The following is a 20,149-nucleotide window of genomic DNA, read 5'->3' on the forward strand; positions in this document are numbered from 1 at the left end:
AATCTCAGAAGAATCAACACAAAAGAGCATAGTCAGTGAGGAAAAGATACGACGATATGTCATCTACTGAGAAGTCTGAGGGTAGAGAGGCTTCCAGGGTTCAATATGCGGTAAGTAAGGTCATTTAAAATCTGCCTTCTTCAGCTTGTAGGTCAGCCATGGTCCCGGTCATACTGTGGGTACTACAGCCCAGTTTCTGTGTACTCATAAATATTGGGGATCAAAGAAAAGAAGCCAGTTCCTTTGTGATTCTCTTTTTATCATAAAAGAAAATCTTTACTAAGAGGCTACCAGTGGATCTCCTCTCATGCATCATTAGTTAGAATTGCAGCACATACCTGCGCCTAAAATGATCACCGGCAAAGGAAATTGAACTCTTTTGGCTGGTGCATATATTCAAGATTGGCCCCCTGGATCAGAGAAAAGACTTAAATTCCCTAAGGGCTTGATCATCACATATCTAAACCACATGGGGTTCTGTGTCCAAAAGGAAGTAAGAAGTGGCTTTGTTTAGACATGATAGTACCAGTCACAATCAATCTATATTATGGATGTCATCACTCTCTTCTTTGACCTCCTATATTGCTTTCAAGGTCTTGAGCTCTTGGACACTAATGATTGGGATGGGAAACTTTGCCTCTTACAGAGATGTAATATCAATGGATACTATTCATTTCTCAGCCAGAATTTCTCTTCTCCTCAGCTTCCCAATATACCTTCACGCATCCTCAAGCTTAGCCAGTGACCTTGCTGAGAAAATACAAGCAAAGTAATTCCATATTTCTCTACCTACGTCTACCTGTTAACGTAGGTCGGCAGGCATATGGCACCTTTCCTTCCACGTCCCATGTGATATACGGGAAGTCCCATCCCACCCATCTCCTCAAGCACCTCATCCAACAGATCTCCTGTCTCCTGATTCTACTTTCTCCTGTTGTACTCTTTGGTCCTTTTATCATGCTTGCAGATTCTTCCTTCTTTTCAAATGTTATGACACCCCTGAACTCCACCTTTATACCTCTCTACTTCTGCTCACTCCCTTGGTGTTTTTTTTTTTTTAATCAACCTCATGCTTTAATCATCCTCTATATGCTGATGACTCCCAACATGTGTCTTTTGAGCCCAGACATCGTCCTTTGATTGGAAACTCAGACATCCAACCGCCTGCTTGACATGCTAATTTGAATGCCCTCAAAGGCATCTCAAACTGAGCATGATCGTACCAGTTACCTATTGCCACAAAATGAAGCTTAGTGGTAATTTAGGCTGGGTTCAGTTGGATGGATCTTTTGCCTTTGCTTGGGGCCACCAATTCATCTGAAGTCCTCCAAAGCTTTACTAGGACTCAATGGTTTAAGACACTCTCACCTACATGTCTGGTCATTAGCTGAGGCTATTGACCAGGTCACTTTGGTTGTTCTCCATATGGCATTCCAGCAGGGTCACTTGGGTCTCTTTAATAACTAAGGGGGCATTCTAAGAAAGCAAGCCTCACTGTATAAGCCCCAGTCAGGATTCATTGGGGGATTTAAGGTAATAATCTCTCAAAATGTCCAAAATAGAATTACACTGTCTCATAACATCTACCAACCTTCACCCTACCCCCAAATCTGCTCCACCCACAGTCTTTCTCACCTCAGTATATTTTCAGCCTAAAACCTCCAAGACATTCTCGAACTCCCCTCTTGTTTCCACTCTTCCTATTAAATCCATCATCAAACTCTGTCAGCTCTTCCTTAAAAAAACATATCCTGAATCCAATATGTCTCACCACCTCCTTTTCTACCACTTGGTCCAGCCACCACCATCTTTCACCGAGATGATTGCATCGAACTTTAACTGGTTTCCCTTTTTCCACTTAGGACCCCCACACTCTACATCAACACAGCAGCCCGAACCAGCATTAAAACATTAGTCAGAGTCTATCACTCTTCTCCTTAAAACTCGCCCAAGTTTTTAATGGCCAACAGGTTCCCACATGACTGCACTCCTGCTACCACCCTCCCCTCTAGCACGCAGATTAGCTTTTTGACCTCATTTCCTACTGTTCTCTCTCTCTCACTGAGCTCCGGCCATACCTGGGCTGAGCTTCTGGATATTTCTTAGTTATAACTGGTACACTCTTGGCTCAGGAGGCACTTCTGAGCAATGTCTGCTTGCTTGGCTCCCTCACCTCCTTCAGGTCTACAGAAAAAGGTCACATTCACAGGGAGTCTCTGTGGCTCTTCTTTTAAGAAAATCTGACATTAAAGAAATTATAGCCTTGCCAGAAAAAAAAAAAAAAGTCCCTCTTTCCTGGGCTCATCCTTATTCCCTTCTTGACTTTATTTATTTTTCATAACATTTTTCACTGTCTGATGTACTATATACATTGTATTTTCTTTGCTATATATTTTTACTTCTTTGTTTATTTTCTTTTTCCTCACCCCTCTAACATGTTAACTTCATGAAAGCAAGATTCTTTTTGCCTCCTTTTCACACTCAGCACCTAGGACAGAGCATGGCACTTAGTAGGTGTCTAATCATATTTTTAAATGATAAAATTCTCCGAACACTTACTACATGCTATGTATTTCACCCAGTGTATTATCCCTGTAGCCACCTGGCGAACCTTTTGCAAAAAGCACTACAATATCTGAAGCAGATGCTATGGTTTCCACTTACAGATGAGGAAACATTTACAGATGAGATTGACAAAATGATCTGAGGTTGCATAACCAGTATTGGGAAAAGAAAATGATACTTCAAAGACTGACCTTTTAACGGGTCAAAAGGCCTTAGATCTGCCTCAGAATTTAGGTTCTTCTAATCTTGTTTTGTTCCCTCCTTTCCCCCCAAGGCAGGGACTCTCTTTGAAACTCTCTTGTATGACTGGGGAAAGCTGTTTCCAAACAGGAGAGATTAAAAACCCAGAGAACACCTGGTATGGTGGCTCTCACCTGTAATCCCAATGACTCTGGAGGCTGAGGCAGGAGAATCAAGAGTTCAAAGCCAGCCTCAGCAACTAAGTGAGACCCTGTCTCTAAATTATACATAAATATATATGTATAAATATAAATATATATGTAAACGAGGGACAGTGGATACAGCTCCATTGTTAAATGCCCCTGGGTTTGATCTCCAGTACCAAATAAATAAATACAATAAAAATTAAAACACAGAGAAAGAAGAGACTAAAAGTCTCCCACCCAGACACCTGCCTGGACAGACTTTTCATCTATTCTTCTGAGGGCAGCTGAGAGAGATTACTTAAGAGACTTTATCTATCTAATAAGGCAACCTCTCCTCTGCATTCTCTGAAGTTACTTAAGCCTCAACCATCTGGCTCTCAGGGAGACACCTACTTGGTGTAGTGACTCTCAAAAATACTTGGTATGCTTTTTTTTTTTTTGCACATGGTATTAAATTTGTATATATTTTTCTCCTATTAATCTGCCAATTGTTGATCAATTTCAGCAAAACTTTAAAGGCCAAAAAGCAGTCTTCTTTTGCCCCTTCGCCAGTGAAAGAGGAAGTATGATATTTGAGTTTTGAACCACAGAGCCAAATTTTTCATTTGCCTTCTTTATGTTCTTTTGCGTTCCAGTGGTGAGGCTGGAACTCACAGCCAAGCTCATGGCCCTCCAATAAGCCTACTGTAGGGTGTGACTTCTCACCACCCTGCTGTGGCTCTTTTACTGATGCCAATCAGTAGTTATGGAAGAACAGGAGGAGAAAGAGAAAAAGACTTGGAAGAAAAAAGATGGAGCAGGTGCTAGAAGCGAGGGTGTCAGGAACCACCCAGGTTCTGGTCTACAGTGGCCGACAGCACCACACACCAGCCAGCGCCCAGGGAAGGAGGGCTGTGTGCTCGGCCCCATGTCCCCCAGCCTACAGTGCTCCTCTCACACCCTGGTATTATGTCTACTCCCTTTTTCTCTCATGGTAAAGACCAGACTCCCGAGCTAAAAAGAGGCCTGTTAATAAGCAGCAGTTGTTGAACTTTGGGAACAATCTACCCAGTCCCGCTCCACTCCCAGGGGGCTTTGCTTGTATCCTTCCCCACAACTGGCCTCAGGCAAGATCAGGCTTCACTCAGACCTGGGGTGGGGCTCAGAAACAGCTGTGAACCATCCCCCACCACTCCACAGGCTAAATGGCTCTGTGGTGGGTGAGAATGAAAGGGGAGACATCTGGAGGCCAGGCGCAGGCTGGGGGAGAACCATCCCACTGCACAAGTCGGCCATTGTTGCCACGGAGGTTACTCTGGTCCTCTCACTGATACACACATACACACTTAAAGGAAAAAAAAAACCAAACACACACACAAACAGTTTTTGAACAGGTTTCGACCATCTAGGCAGATGGCTGTGGTCTGGAGACAAACACCAACTTCTGCATTTGGGTTTTCACATGACAAAGAAGCTCACAAAAGAAAGGAGCTTTGTTCTATCCCTGGATTCTCTGGGCAATTAAATGCTTAATATCTGCCAGGAGGTTCCTGCTGTTTAAGTAGAAATACTTCATATACATTTCATAGACACGTGTGGTTACCTAAGGTTCTCCTTCTTTCTTGGGTATGTCTGACTGTATGCTGGCGATTTGACTTTGAAATCATTCAAGGCTCAGGCTCACCTGAAAGGATGGCCATTTACTTCTGCCAGGTATCTGGCTCTTCTCCCAACATGGAACGACTTTGACCCCAGGTCTAGGTTCAAGATCTCTATCCGGGTGGCTGAGTCAGGTGGCAAGTCTGAGGAAGGATTGACTTACTTCCGATTCTCACTTATCCTAAGGACAGAGCTCCTGGGCGTCACCTTCTTCCTGAGCTTCCACGTTTGTCACCTTTGCCTTATGAGGACAACAAAAATTTGCAAATTTCCTCAATTTGCAGATTTTTGTTCTACATGCACCAATGAAGGCCACAGTGGCTTTGAGTCAGGGTCCTCTTCTTCTCCTATTAGCTTTTGCCTGCTAATTTCTTATCGCTTTAGTAATTTCTTTTTCATTTTACTACTTTATAAACAACATTTAAGTCTTGTCCAAGTATTTGAGTTGAGCTCAGAAGGAACATCAACCCAATCTCCTGGTGTGATATTATCAAAGCTGGGACTCTTTCTTCCTCTAGATCTTCCATGACTTTACCCTCCATTCATCTCTCTATGCGAATATCATTCCTTTTTCTTTTCTTTTGCACTGTTAGGAATTGAACCCAGGGATTTACATAGGCGCTAGGCAAGTACTCTAATACTGAGATACATTTCCAGATTCAAATATACTATTTTCAAGCCTTTCTTGACCAGCCCATTGAAAATAACCACCTCCATCTCTGAATCCTCTGATTCTTCATAGCACTGAGCACTTCCTGATATTTAATCATATGTTTATTTGATTACTTGTGTGTTGTCTGTGTCCCCACCAAGATTCTATTTATCATTCATTCAACAAATATTTATTGAGTATGTGCTATATGCTAGGCATTAATCTAGGCATTGAGCACACACGGAAAAACCAGATTCCAGATCACTGTGTGCTTACACACTCCTGCAGAAGTCAGAAAATAAACTGAAAACCAAATATAGAATGTAATCCCATAAGGACAGAAAACTTGCCTGCATTCTTTACCACCCCAGGGCATGTAAGAGCACCTTAAGGTAACTGAATATTTGTTTGTTTTTTTTAAAAAAAAGGACAAAATTTTTGTTCCACTGTTATTTTTCAGTATTATTGAATCCCTGGTATTTCAACGATATTGTTGGCTTACTGCTTTTTTCCTCTTAAATAGATAGCATTTCAGGTGCATTAAGGGTTAAACACACTTGCATGTCAGTCTGGAAATACAATCAGCATTTATTATACTACTGTTATGGGAAAATATGTTCTGAGTTCCAAATAATTAACTTCCAAGTGAACTTTTAGAAACCATCAGCCAGGCTCGTATGTATTTGGGTGAGATTTGCCAATGTCTTTGCACTCTTTTATGGGAGAGGCAACATGCCAGGTAGATCAGGCCAGACAGCCCTGGTGATCAGTGGGGTAACAGATGTCTTAGAAAAAGCACCTCATCCAGAGGGCTCTGTTCTGCTTTAAGCTCATGTTTTTGGGGAATCTTAGAATCTCAGATCCACAGTGACACACCTCTCCCTGTGTAAGGACAGACACTCTGTGATTAAACCAACATTTTTTTTTCCCCCCAGCAGAGGGCCCAAGACAAATTCTTAAAGAGTCCTCCACCTGGACCCCAGCATGGTTGAAAGTGGCAGCCAGCCTGGGCACACAGCCCAGATGCCCTGGCACATTGAGAGGGAGAAAAATTGGGGGTCAGCCAATTTAACACAGAGAAGTCACTCCAATGTGACAAGCATCATGGCATCCAGCCTCCCCACAAGAATTTTTTCAATTCTTTAGCAAAGGGAGGAATCCCGTAGAAGGAAGAACTCAGGCCATGAGCCAGAGCTGGGTATAAGAAGAAGCAGACCAAGTCTGTTCAATTAAAAACAAAACAAAAAAAAATGTTCTAAGATTTTTGGAAAAGAGAATTGGAGAGCAAATATTCAAGGTTTGGAACGGGGGAAGAATGGGGAGCCTCTTGATTACTGCCTGGACTAATTTCAGAATGAATATTGATTTAATAAAAAGGTGAACTTTTTGGATTCTTTTGATCCCATTATGTAGTTGAGGACTTCTCGATCAAAATCAGAAATGGACTGGAACAAAGGGGATGTGATCCTGAACTTGTGAAGATCTTTTCTTGGTCAGTTTTTTTGTTGCTATAACATAATATACAAGTCTGGGTGATTTACACAGAAAAGAGTTCTATTTAGCTCACAGTTCTAGAGGTTTAAGAACACGGTGCTGGTATCTGCTCAGCTTCAGGGCAGGGACTCATGGCTGTTATCAACTCATGATGGAAAGGTGGAAGGGAAGCAAAGGTATATGGAAGAGCATGTGAGGGTGAGAAAGAGCCAGAACAGGAAGCTGAACTCACTTTTTAAAAGTCTGCTGTCACCCTAACTAACCTACTCTTTTAAGATCTACATTGACTTCTTCATGACGGTTGAGGCCTCATGACTTAATAACCTATTATAGGTTCTACCACCTCTCAACACTGTTACCTTGAAAAACCAAATTTCAACATAAGTTTTGGTGGGGACAAACCATAGCAGATACGTCATAAAATTTAAGAATCCTTGAAAGTCATCTGGCTCCAGTTTTCAAACAAACTGTTCAGTAACAAAATCTGGGCAGGCCTGGGAATCTGAATTTTAGAGTGCTTCTGCTATAACTCATGCAGAGCAAGAGGAGGATCTTGTGACGAGTTAAAGAACCTCATTTTACAGAAGAAACGTGCATCAAGAGAAGTCAAAACACAGCATAAGCAGTGAAGCCTGGATTGGAAGCTGAAACTTCTGGTTACTGGTTCCTTGCTCCCTGTACCATGTGAAGTACACAGTACACAAGTAGTGAAGAGAATAACTAATGAGTACTGAGAACTACGTACCAGGCATTTTGCTACATGCTTTCCATATATAAAACCATTTAATCCCTGTGAATTTCGGGTTTTTCTTGTCTTTGTTGGTGTTATTGTTGTTGCTGCTGCTGTGACTAAAATACATGACAAGAACAACGTAGAGGAGGAAAAGTTTATTTTGGCTCAGGATTTCAGAGGTTCAGCCCATGGTGAGCTGACTCCATTGCTTTGGGTCCCAGGTGAGGTAGAACATCATGGAGGAAGGACCCGACTGAGGTGTGATGCTCTGCTCCGGGCAGCAAGGAAACAGAGGGGGTGGGTGGGGAGGAGACAGGGTGACAAAACATCACCCCCAGGGGCAAACTTTCAGTGAATTGTCTCCTCTAGCCACACCCCACTTCCTAAGGTTACCTCTTAGTAGATTATCCATTCAAATCATTAATCCATCAAGTGGATTAATCCACCGATTAGGTTACAGCTATCATAATCTAATAATTTCACCCCTGAACATCCCCACAACACAGGAGTTTTGGGGGGACAACTCATATCTAAACCATAACAATCTCTTTGAGGCCAGGAGCTACTGTCACCCCCTTTTACAAATGAGGAACAAGATCTGAGCTGGGCAGCTTGGGTGGGGGGGGCGTTGCTGAGGCAGGAAGATTGAGAATTCAAAGGCAGACTCGTAATTTAGCGACCCAGTGAGACCTTGTCCCTAAATAAAATACAGACAGAGCTGGGGATGTGGCTCAGTGTTTAAGTGCCCCTAGGTTCAATCCCCAGTACCCACCCCCCTAAAAAAAAGTACATATCTGGGACACAAACCCAGGTATTCTCCTTCAGACCCATTGTCCTCTGTTGGTCAAGAAAAGAATGAGCAGAGCTGTGGGGTTCTGTGGAGAAAGGAGAACCTTAGCTGAATAGAATCTTATTTTCCCCTCTGGATAAACCAGTCATCAGCACTCCACCAGGGTAAATCCAGGCCCTTCTCTGACACTAGATGGCACATCTCAAGTTCTGAGCACCCACGTCCGGGAAAGCCTTTAGGGGCTACCCATGCACCACTTTGGTCTTGAGATGTAATAGTCTTCTTTCTCTATTTCTAAAGCCCCGTGGTATCCTGTAGAAGCTCTTCCTAGTCTTTGGCTCTGGGGATTCTCCCCTGGAGGAGGGTAAGCAGCAGGAAGGAGGCTGGCGATGAGGACTGATGAGTGGCTCACTTTAGCTCTGCCTTGGCTGTTCTGTGGTGGGCAGGGGGAGGATCTGCTGCTCTTCACTTGGCATTTTCAGAGTGCATTAAGGGCAATTAACATAATTAACACTGGTTGCTTGTGAGCACAGAGCTAGTGCCTGGCTACCTTTAGACAAAATTTCTTGCCCCCGACTTGACTTTGGGTGACGTAAGACAACTTGGCTAACACCCTTTTTTTCCTTCCAAATATAACTTTAGGTTGTTTTGGTTTATAGATAAACCTTTTGATGAAAGCATCCATGGGTCTAGAGATTTGAAACTGATGGTACCATTTGTCCCTCTCTTAGTCAAAAAGCAAATTTTGTGTTGGGACTTAAACCCTATTTTCTAAAATTAGGAAACCTTAAAGGAAGTCTGGATTTCTCAATTTTCTCGAAAAGTAGGGAAATCAGGCACCAGGGACTTTTCCTCCCAGCAGCGGTGCTGGTCTGGAGCCGGCAGCCTTCCTCGAGCTGTGCTCTCAGTCCACAGGACCCCACTGCTTCCTGTCACTGTGCCTCAGCCTGGATTCTGCAGGCTTCTGGGTTTGACTCTAGTGCAGAAGATCAAGAAGTCTTCTTCAATGTCTAAAAGATCCACTTGATTCCAGGCCAATTCAGGAGAGGTTTCAAAATTCAAATGTAAAATGTTCCAAAGCAAACTGCTCATGTTCAGCTGGGGCCCCAGACAGATTTGCTGACTGGGGACTTGTGTGCCCTCCTCTCCTTTGATGTCTCTCCTTCCCTTAGGATTCTTTCCAATTTGATTCTCTGCTTGCTGATGATTCCTGAAGGGGCCAGCATCATGCCCCTGTTTATCCCTCCTTCCCCGAATTGCTTCTATGTCTGGAGGGCAGAGGCATTCTTTTAATTGGACTTTTCTCTCCCTATCCAGCAGTTAGCACTGTTCTTTGCATCTTGTCAATGCTCCATAAACGTGGAAATTAGAAAGAATGCTACAGTGCGAACCAACCAGAACATATCTGCTGGGGTCATGGGAACCAAGGATTTGAAAGACCATTCAGAAGGATTCAAGGCTTCTAGGAGGAGAGTAGAAAGGAAATAATTAAGAACTGAGAAAGGTTTATTGAGTGCAGGGGTTCAAGAATGGAGCCTCAGGCAGAGGCCCCAGGAAGCATAGTCTTGGAGAACGGTTTGGGCAGCTTTGAGGGTCAGAGAGCTCCCGAGTAGATTGAACTGGGCCTTCTAGAAGATTCTTTGAATCCTATCTTTCTCCATATTTAATTCTTCAGAGAATTTCATTGGATTGACTTTGGAAATGCTTCCAGACTCTACCCACGTTTCATCACTAGCACCTCCAGTGCTCTTGACCAAGTCATGATTGCCTCTCACCTGTGTGCCTGCCAGAGGCTGGGACTCAGCATCCCTCCTCCACACCCACTCCTGACTCTCCACTCTTGTCCAGCAGCCGGGATGAACCAAAACTCTCCTTAGACTTTAAGGCCCTACATGATTTGGCCTCTGTGGTCACAACTCCTCTTGTTTTTCATGCTATTTCAGACCTAGTAGCATAACTATTATTTTCAGAATACTTGCATTTGCTGTTTGCTAAACTTGGGATACCCTTCCTTCAGAAATTTCCAAGGCTTCCTCTTCCTTCTAATCAGGGCTTTGCTCAAATGTCACCCTTTCTGAGAGGTCTTCCCAGAACACCCACCTGAAGCAGAATCTCTCTCCTTATCCCCCTCTCCCCCCCCCCCACTATTCTCTTACTTGACTTTTCTTTAGGACATATGTCGAATTGTGTTATACATTTGTTTCATTGTCTGTTTCACACTACAGTATAAACTGCATGAAGGCAGAGACTTTTCTTGATACACAGTAGATGCTCAATAAGTAAATAAAGGCGTCTAGCAAAAAACGAGAACAGAGAGATGCCAGAGTCACAGTTTTCTTGGGGAAAAGAGATAATATTAACACAAGAGGAGATTTTTAATACTTTACATATGTGGTAAATATTCAATTCAATTCAATTGAAGTGTTTATAATGCAATTACACACACAGATCAAATATCAAGAGTTATTTGGGATAAATGATAATTAAAGGGCAGATCCTGCCTGCAAGGAATTTACAGCCAAGGGAGAGAAGAGAGAACATAGGACTCTCCAGTTATCTTTGAATTCCCCATAGCATGGTCTTCATTGTCCTGCATACTGGGGGTATCACACTATTTTTTTTTGGTATAAATGAATTATCAGTATATCCTTCCATTAAATTCTTTTACTGTCATATAGTCTGGTAGGATGAAACTCACTTTACAAATCCATAACCGTTTTTGAGTTTTTAACTTCACCCACTACCCACCACTGATTACTTCTTTGGCACTGTCACCTGGCTGCTTCTTGGGCATTTCACATACAATATATCCAACCTTTTCCTCTGTCTCCTGATCTCCACTGAAGCTGGAATAGTTGTTTCTGCCCATTCCTCACATTCTCTTGCATGCTATGGGGCCTACCTCCTGGCACCAGGGGACCTACCGATTCCTCTTTTTCTGTTGCTGCTTCTGTGATCTTGGTCATCATCATGTTTTTCTAGATTTTCAGCAATGCCACCCCACCCCTGTGCCAACCTCTGGTAAAACTCCTTTTCCATCCACTCTCCAAGGTGAGGACAGATGGTCTTTCTAAAATTTTAATCTGATAACCACACTCCCTACTTAAGAACTCCAGGGTCTTCCTGATGGCCCCAGGCTAAGGGCCAGACCCCTTAACACATCATACAAAGCCCCCTAGCTTCTGGCATCTAAGAATTGGTTCTTCCAATTGTTTCTCACAGTCTAGTCTGGGCCCCACAGAGACTTCTGGTTCTCTAATGTGGCTACTCTCACCTTCCTCCTTTCTCTTCTTCTGGACCCTCCTTCTTCAGTTTCTACCTAGTTTTCCTATGACCAGTACTTGGCTCCTTATCCCCCATAATGGGTTGTGGGGGATGTGCTTCCTGGACACTGTTCTTGTCATGCCTGTTTTATTGCCTGTAGCCCCACTAGACGGCAAGCTCCAAGAGGAACCTTGTCCTGTTCTTCCGTAATGTTGAATGAATGAAAAAGCACTTGCTTGGATAAGGTGATCAGCCATCAAAGATTAATAGTTTATATTTACTGAGTGGCTATGATGTATGGGACACTGTTCTAAGTGCTTTCTAAGTATGACCTAGCCATCTCACATAACTAAATGGGTTTCTCTCCCCATATAACAGAGGGGGAAACTGAGGCACAGAGAGATTTTTTTTTTAGATGACCTGGTTAAGGTCCCCAATTAGGTAGTGGAGAAACCAGGCTGTTTTCGGAGTCCAGATGGCATCAGAGAGTGAAGCCACAGTATGGGGGTACCTTACATGAACAGATTCAAGTCCCCCAGGAAGGGCTTTGTTTTTGTTTCCCAGGGAGGGGACGCGCTCTGGTGCCGCCCTCTTCACGCCCCTGAGTCCTTCGCTGGGCTTTGGGAAGGGCCTGTGCATCTCGCCAGCGGGCAGGGGTCTGCGTGGGAACCGCTGATGAACTTTCGGGGCCGCTCGGTCCACTCGCAGCTCTCCCCAGGTCCTCCGGTGCCTCCCCCCACCACCTCGCGCCGGGCGAGTCCCCCAGGCCCCAGCCGCCCGCGGGTCTCCGGGCGGGGAAGGGGCGGGTCCGGGGCGGGGCCGCTCACCGAGGCCGCCGCCCTCGCCCGGCGCGGCCACTCCGGGTGCCGCGGGCCGGGCTGGAGCGGGAGGGCGGGGCCTCGGGAGGGGCCGGAGCGCGGCGGCTGGTGCGGTGGCAGGCGGAGAGGAGGAAGCGGCGCGTCCCCCGAGGCGTGCGCCGGCCGACCCACCGACAGACGACAGACAGACCGACGCGTGGAGGGAGAGGCCGGGCGGCCAGGTCAGGCTCCGGCGGGGTGGCGGGCGGCGCCGGGGCGGGGGCGGGGAGGGGGCGCCCGGAGCCGGGCGGAGGGAGGCGCGGAGGCTGGCGGCGCGCTCGGGGTCGGCCCGGGCCCGAGCCCCTTCCCCGGGCTGGCTGGCCGCGCAGGGAGCGCGCTTCGGCCGCGGAAAGTGGAGCCGCCGGCTCCCTTCTTCCCCGGTCTCTTTTCTTTCCCAATCAGCGAAAAATAACCCCCCGCCAAGGTACAACAATAGCGGGGCCACCTGGGACGGTCGGTCGGTCGGGGCGGGGGCCGGCGTGGAGCCCGGGAGCCGTGGTCCCTCCTCGGAGCCCCGGACCGATTTGCCCCGGTGGTGGGTGGGGCTACCCGCGGCGCCGGACTCGGTAGGAGGCGACGGGAAACCTCAGGAGTGAAGCCCGGGGTGAAAGTGTTTCAGGAACAGTCAATCGGGCTTTCTACCCTGGCTCTGTCTTGGGGAGGGAAACTGAGGCGGAGGGAAAGGTAGCGACAGGCCCAAGGTCAGAAATGCAAAGATGGGTCGTCCTCGACGAGGGACGGGACCCAGGTGTCCGGAGCAGCCCAGCGCTTGGCCCCTGTGGGTTTTGCAGCGGTTGCATTTGCTTTTAATGAATCTGTTCTGTTTGTTCTAGAGATCTGGTCTTGTGGGACCGCTTCGGGGCTTCCGGATGCCCTCTTGCTTCGTGTGCCCTGGGCAGGTGTGGGGCAGGTGACGGCTCCGTCACCACCATGGATGGAGAGGGACTTTTTGATGAGGAAATCCAAACTGTCGATACAAGCCAGGCTGATATGGCTGTCCAAGGTCTCCCTTTTGGGGAATCCGAATGAGGGAGATCACAGACACCTTCACTGCGAAGCCAAGGACATTCCTGTATAATCAGTGGATGAAAGGATTTTCTCAGACTCTCCTTCTCGCTTTTTATTGAGGATTAATCCACCACCATCTACGGTTCCAGTGGAAATGACGTGGCACACAATGTGGCAGAAGCCTAGAGCTCCCTCCGTATTGCTCTGGACCCTTCCTTTAGCATAAGGGAGTTTTCACACTTGCCACTCCCCCCACCCCTCACCCCCCAGCGCCCTTCTTCTGATTGCCATCCTCAACCGGCGGTCATTCTCCGAGTTAAGTTCTATTTCCAAAACTGTTCTCTGGAGCTATAAGTGGATTGCCAGAAATGAGAGATTAGGTGCTGGGAGAAGAGGAAGCGCCCTGTGTTGTGACCTCTCACTGCTGCGGCTGCCGACATGAAGTGCTTTCTCCCGGTGCTGAGCTGTCTGGCTATGCTGGGTAAGTGGCTGTGCTTATCAGTGCAATCGATGTGAAAGTTTAACCTGCTCTTGATTCCTGTAATTCCTGTGTTTCTTTCCCATCCACTCTCGACTTCAGGCTACACCAGGAAGGAGTTGGTGTGTCACAGATTGAAGGAGAGACCTAGAGGCCCATTTCTGATCCTGGAGGAGTGGTGGCATATTGTGTTTGTGTTTAAGCAGGAACATTTTTGCTGATCTTCAAGTGTCTGTCCTGGGCCTTGGGGTGAGGTCTCTCATCTGCACATCCATGGTGTAGGGCTGCATGTGGATTGTGACTAGCTTCCTGGAGTAGGACGGTCATGGATGCTGCGGTGTGTTTTCACGTTTGTGTTGGTCTGCATTCGTTCCTAATTGGAAGTGGCAATGTAATTTCTACTCTGTCGGGAAAGTCTATTTGGTGATAATGATTTTTTTTATTTTTTTTTTGGAGGGGAAGTGAGTGGGATGGGGTTGAAAGGATGTTTTTCCTACCTAAGTGGTCTGTAGGCTAAGTGTTTGAGGATGTTAGTCCTGTGTCTCCTCACCAAGGAATCTCAGCATGGGCTCCGAAGAAGAGGAGAGATTGGAGAAGTGGAAACTGCCTGGTAAGGGGTGTGCTAGGTTTAGTTTTTGTTCCCTCAGAGAAGGTCTGAATGTTTCGAGTGGGAGGAATACACTGTGGTCCCAAGTGGTGAGCCTCTGATCCACCCCCAGGGAGAGCACACCCCCACCAACACTTGTTCATGCTTTTCATGCTACCCTGCAAGACTTAAGTTTGGTGTCTTACAACGTATGTTGGGTTTAGAGTGAACTCACTAGCCAGGAGCTGGTGCATTCTCTCCCTATCTCCTCAAACCTCAACCTTGGACACACCCCTTGCCCTTTATGTATGGTTCTCTTCTCTGCATTTAAAGGGTATCTATCACTGCTGCCTGTGGTGTTTGCCTTTCTAAATCTAGGTATTTTGCACTTACGTAATTTATTCGCAATCTTTTGGCACTGGAATTTGCTTTCCTGCATTGCCCACACCTTTCTGAGAGTTAACAGGTGTGTGGAAGGAGAATGGACTTTGGAATTAGAGCACCTCAGCTCCAGGCACAGTCTCACCGTGATTGACATCTGAGTCTCAATAAAACATCCTAGGGCTGCCGTGGCAAGTCAAGAACATGAGATAGTCTAAACATCTTGACTGCCTTGAGTAGTCTGAAAACTCCTAACGATAAACATGTTCCATCGGTGACTCTCAAAGTTGGGTCCATGTTGATATCATTGAGGGAACTTTAAAAAAATCTTGAGGCAACCGCTCCAGACCCTGGAAGCAGATTCTGTGGGTTGGGGGCCAGGCATTAGTCTTTGGGCTCTCCCAGCTAGTCCCACGCGTGGCTCAGTGAGGGAGCCAGTGTGCGAGTTCAGTAGAGCCAGCCCGACTGCTCGGTGCACACGCGTATCCCAGCCTGGCAGCTCATGCAGTCCTTGGCTGCCCATCTGTGAGTCAGGATGCCGTCTCTGCGCCTCCTCTCTGCAAGGAGAGGCAAGGAGGCAGGTAGCCCTCCATTTGCCAGCCTCTGAGTGCCGCGTTTGTGTGTGTTCTCCTGTATGTGTCATTCACTTAGTATCTGGATCTGAATCAGCAGTTAGTGATTCATGTGGATTCGAAAGGACACAAACAAGGAAAGCCCTTTGAGAGTTCTTGGGTGTGGAGTGGGGTGTGTGGCTGGAGTGGGAAAGAGGACTAAGTGGAAGGGTGGGACCCCAGGGCAGGAGAAGGAACCACCAATGGGAACAAGGAAATGTGACATTTGTGCCTTTTGTTTCTTTTGGCTGCTCAAGAAAATGTAAGGCAGCCTGCTGCTCTCCCTGCTGTTCGCTCTCTGGGCCGCTGTGCAGTGGAGCTGGGTCCTTGGCACTGGGTGGGTGCAGTCATTTCCCCTCCACCCCCGCCCTCCTGTGCCAAGAGGTGCCGTGGAGGAAAATGAGCATCAAGGTTTTAACGGGGAACAATGACAGAAGGCCAGACGTGGGTGAGAGGGGGGGACGTTTGGAACTGTGGACACACTTGGTAATCTCTGCTTGATTTTGAGCCTTACCCGTGGCACCTGTCACTCCTTAATACCCGATAACCGTCGGCAAGGCAGGGGAGAAGGCCTGGCTCCGACTTCACCTGGGAGAAGGGGAAGGTGTTTGGGGAGGGAACACAAAGCCTTCTTGGGCTTTTATTTCCTGCTTGCAGTCTGGAGCAGTTTGATTCATGCGTCAGCATTCTTGCCGTGTAATGTGAATTAACACGTAACGTGAACTAATGTATGGTGTGAATTTAAAACAGCCAAGAATCCCAAGGTGCTGAGCCCATGTGGAATCAAATTTTGTTCGCAAAAAGTTGGGTAAGGCCGAGTGCTCTTCAGTGTGAGACGTATGGGTGCCAGTCTCCAGGAAACAGCAATTTGAGTTTAGGAATCCTGTGATCCTATGTGTAGGGGTACACAGGGTAAAATCTCCTGAGATGTTTGTGACTCTCGCTCGGCATCAGTAGCCCTGTGCTTTTCTGCTCTTTTCTTTTGCCAGTATCGAGGATTTGGGTCAGGCTCATCTTCTACTGCCTGTTGGGATACTGGTCCTGTTCATGTCTTTGTCCCATTGAAGCTACTTGGCTGAGGCTTGTCCTCTGAATGCTGTATCTTGTTGCCTGCCGTTGCAGCCCTGGGTGACCCACCTACCTTGGAATCATTGGCTGCTGCCACAATCCTTGTTTCAGTTCCAAAACCACCTTCAACCTGGGCAAGCCAGGGGGACAGTAACATCTCCACTACTGAAAGGAGGTGGAGCCAGAGGGGCAGAAGACGGGAGTGGTAGTAAGGGCTGGTTTGAGTACGAAGAAGAGGGAATGAGGAGGGAGGAAGAGGGTGATTGGTGCTCTATCAGTGCCTGGGAGCAGCCTACGTGGGTGACAGTGACAGGGAAAAATGACAACAGTGTGGGAGAAGAGAATAGGATTTGTATCTGCACGAACAGGAAGAGAATAATCAGGAGAGATGAATGTAAGCTTTAGACACAGAAATTTTGATTTTGCGTACCATGAAGAGTCCCACCTCCCAGACCAGTGCTGATGGAGTTGCAAACAAGTTGAAATGACTTTGAAAGTGTTAGCCACGACAAATGAAGGGGATGGGCTGTCTTTGGATCAACACAGGAGAACCTGTAGATGACGAGTGATCACTTACATTTTCCTCCAGGAGAAACAAGTTCTTCTGCAGAGTTTGGGAAGCCTCTTGTTTCAAAAGGATGGGAGTAAGAGATCACTTACTTCCCAGTTAGTTAGGGGGAAGGCCAGAGGGTGCTTCCAAAACAGACTGAAAGAAACTTTGATCTACTGATGGGTCTGGGCTGAGAGGCAGGACTGTGGAGATCAAAATAGAAGAGGAGGAGGAGGCAGAGGAGAGAAGGGAGGTAGTTTGGGCATTCAAGGAGAGGTTCTCAAGGAAGGGATGAGGATGGTGATTTGTGGGCAAACAAACACCACTGTCCTAACACTGTCCCGGAGGTAGTACACTTTGCCTTTCTAAGGATCATCTGATGAAATGCCAAAGAAGGGAATTCTTGTCAGGAGGACTCAACTGGCTAGGGTGCTTTTTGTGTTAGTCAGCTTTCTGTTACTAGAACCGAATACCTGCCACAATTAACTTATAGAAGAAAGGTTTACTTGGCTTACAGTTTTTGAGGTTCTACTCCGTGACTGATTGGCCATGTTGCTTTTGAGCTTGTGACAAGACAGCACATCATGGCAGAAGGGTGAGGTAGAAAAAAAAAAAATACATGCACTTCAGTTCCAGAAAATGGAGGAAGAGGAAGGGGACTGGTTCCACTATCTCTTCTTTCCTTCTAGTTCCACCTCTTAAAAGTTCCGTCACCTCTCAATACCACCACCTGGAGACAAAGCCTATAACACATGGGTTTTGGAAGACATCTAAGATCCAAACTGTAGCATCTTTTCGGCTGTGAGCATCATGGAATCACCTGTAGGCACTCAGGACTGTTAAGATGCTCCATTTTTCATTGCAGCAAGATGACTGTTGCAGCAATGCTGCTAACAGCAGTAAACCAGCTCTCTTCACTCTGGCCTATACTGTGAACCAAGCCCTCAAAACAACCCTGCAAGATAGATACCTTGTATTATCATTTTTTTTTTTCATAGGTGGGCATATTGAAGTCCAGGGGGATTCAGTTACTTGCCTAAGATGTATTACTGATCAGGTTGATGTAGGGCTTCATAGTGTTAGGGACCCAGACTCTTCTGACTCGCCCCCTGTGCATGCCCCCTACTCTCACGATCACCTCAGAGTCCAAGATGGCCATTCAAGCCCCAGCCATCAGGAATGAGGAAAGGGTTGGTGAAGGGCAAGTGCTGTTGAGTTAAGGACACTTCCTGGAAGTTCTGCACACCACTTTTGCTTATGTTCCTCTTGGCTAGAATCTGGTCATGTGGTCAGACTTAGCTGTAAGGGAGTGTGGAAAGTATTGTCCTAAGTGGGATCTGTCAAAAACTCGAGGACCTGTTGCTTTAAGGAAAGGAGAAAATAGATTTGGGGGTCAATTACTAATCTCTGCCACAGCCACAACCTTAGAAGTGATAGAGTGGAATTTTGAAGCCAGGACTGTTTGGTGTCAAATCCTTTGTTCTGTCATTTAACAAGCAGCCTCATCTTTGAGAACAAGGTCTGGCCTCAGCCTCTAAGAAACCCAGTGGGAGAAACATAAGCTCAGTTGACCACGAGTTGTTACCTAAAAGCAACATAAATAGGCATATATTAAACACTACCTGTGCAATGTTAGCAGTGAGTACTATAATGTTATGGGATGCTTGTGTGTTGGCCACTGTGCTGTTTTACATAGTATGGCTTTCTGTATGACAGCTCACGGACCATCTCTGTCATGTTTAGTTCATCACTGTAGCCTTAGAAACTTGGCCTTGGGGCTGGGATTGTGGCTTAGTGGTAGAGTGCTCGCCTAGCATATGCATGGCCCTGGGTTCAATCCTCAGCACCACATAAAGAAATTAAATAAAGATTGTGTCCAACTATAACTAAAAAACAAAACAACAACAACAACAAAAAACTTGGCCTTGCGCCAGGCAAAAAGTAAGTAGGTGCTCAGTTAAATTTTTTAAACGAGTGAATAGTTTTACAAGACAAATGCATCTTTCTCTTTTGCTTTGTGGTGCTGGGATGGAACCAGGGTTTCCTGCATATGAGTCAACTGCTTGACCAATGAATTATACCTCCAGCCTTCAGAAGATAAATGCTGTCTTTATGTTGGCTCTGTTGATCATGATGAGGACTTTCAAGGCTAAGGAGTCTAAGTAATTTTGTTCAAAGGAAAAAGCTAGAAATTGGCAGAGCCTGAATTTGAATCCAACTTTTTTCTGATTACAAAGTTTATTCCATCGAGTTAGGGGTTTTTCACATTTTTGTGCCATGAATTCTTTTGGCAGTCTGGTGAAGCTTATGGACCTTGTCTGACATAACATTTAAAAATGAATAAACTTAAAGATGCATGGGATAACAAAGCAAATAAATTTTATTGAAATATAGCTATCAAAATGACAAAAATTTAACTTATGATATAGCAATATACCTCTTTAAGAACTCATTAAATTAAATAACTTCTACCAGCAGGCCTAACCCTTGTTATGATTCTGGTGTTGTGATAAGTATAAAATTGTATTTGGGGGTATATATATCCACTGTGATATGAAAGGATGTGATTTCTATTGTGACAAATCACAGGCGCTGGAGATGTTACGATGTTGGTCGTTCCCATTCATAATCAAAGGAATTGTGAAGTTCACTTGGAGGCCAGCAAAAATAGAGAGATAATTTTTCCTCCATTTAAGTTCGCATACCTCTTGAATTCTCACCATAGACTCCCGCAGAGTTCAAAGTACAGTTCAGTGTAGGTGGTGGTGGTTCAGGAAGACAGTGTATTAGCAGACACAGGATGAATGTTCAGAAATGGGTAGGATTTGGACAGGAAGTGCATGCAATTTCCAATCAAATCCTTTGGGTATTAGTTTTTGTCTTTGCTTGGTGAGCAGTCATGGTGGTGGTTGGAATGGCCTTTTGGGGACTGAAGAAATGACTCAGTGGCCATAAGGACCAGTTCAGATTGGATGATGCTGGATAGGAAAATTGATTTAGATTATAGTGAGTTTGGGGTTGGGGTTTGGAATGGGTCCCTCGTGCTCAGACCCCTTCCACGGAGCCCAGGCCTGGGAGCTGAAGGAAG

General features: G+C 46.0%; 1 protein-coding gene across 3 annotated transcripts in view; it reads left to right on the forward strand.

Annotated features, from left to right (window-relative positions):
- Positions 1-12,426: 12,426 nt before the first annotated feature.
- Igsf3 (immunoglobulin superfamily member 3) overlaps positions 12,427-20,149 on the forward strand; it is an 87,667-nt gene continuing 79,944 nt past the window's right edge. For all 3 annotated transcript variants that reach the window (XM_046458272.2, XM_046458273.2, XM_046458274.2), the window contains exons 1-2: positions 12,427-12,561; positions 13,213-13,868. In XM_046458272.2, the coding sequence (XP_046314228.1) occupies positions 13,826-13,868 (43 nt within the window). In that variant the 5' untranslated portion in view covers positions 12,427-12,561; positions 13,213-13,825. The remainder of the gene's footprint in view (positions 12,562-13,212; positions 13,869-20,149) is intronic.

Source organism: Marmota monax, unplaced genomic scaffold, assembly GCF_021218885.2.
Source record: "Marmota monax isolate L192 unplaced genomic scaffold, Marmota_monax_Labrador192_F-V1.1 WCK01_AAM20220418_F8-fsc00087, whole genome shotgun sequence".
Taxonomy (NCBI): domain Eukaryota; kingdom Metazoa; phylum Chordata; class Mammalia; order Rodentia; family Sciuridae; genus Marmota; species Marmota monax.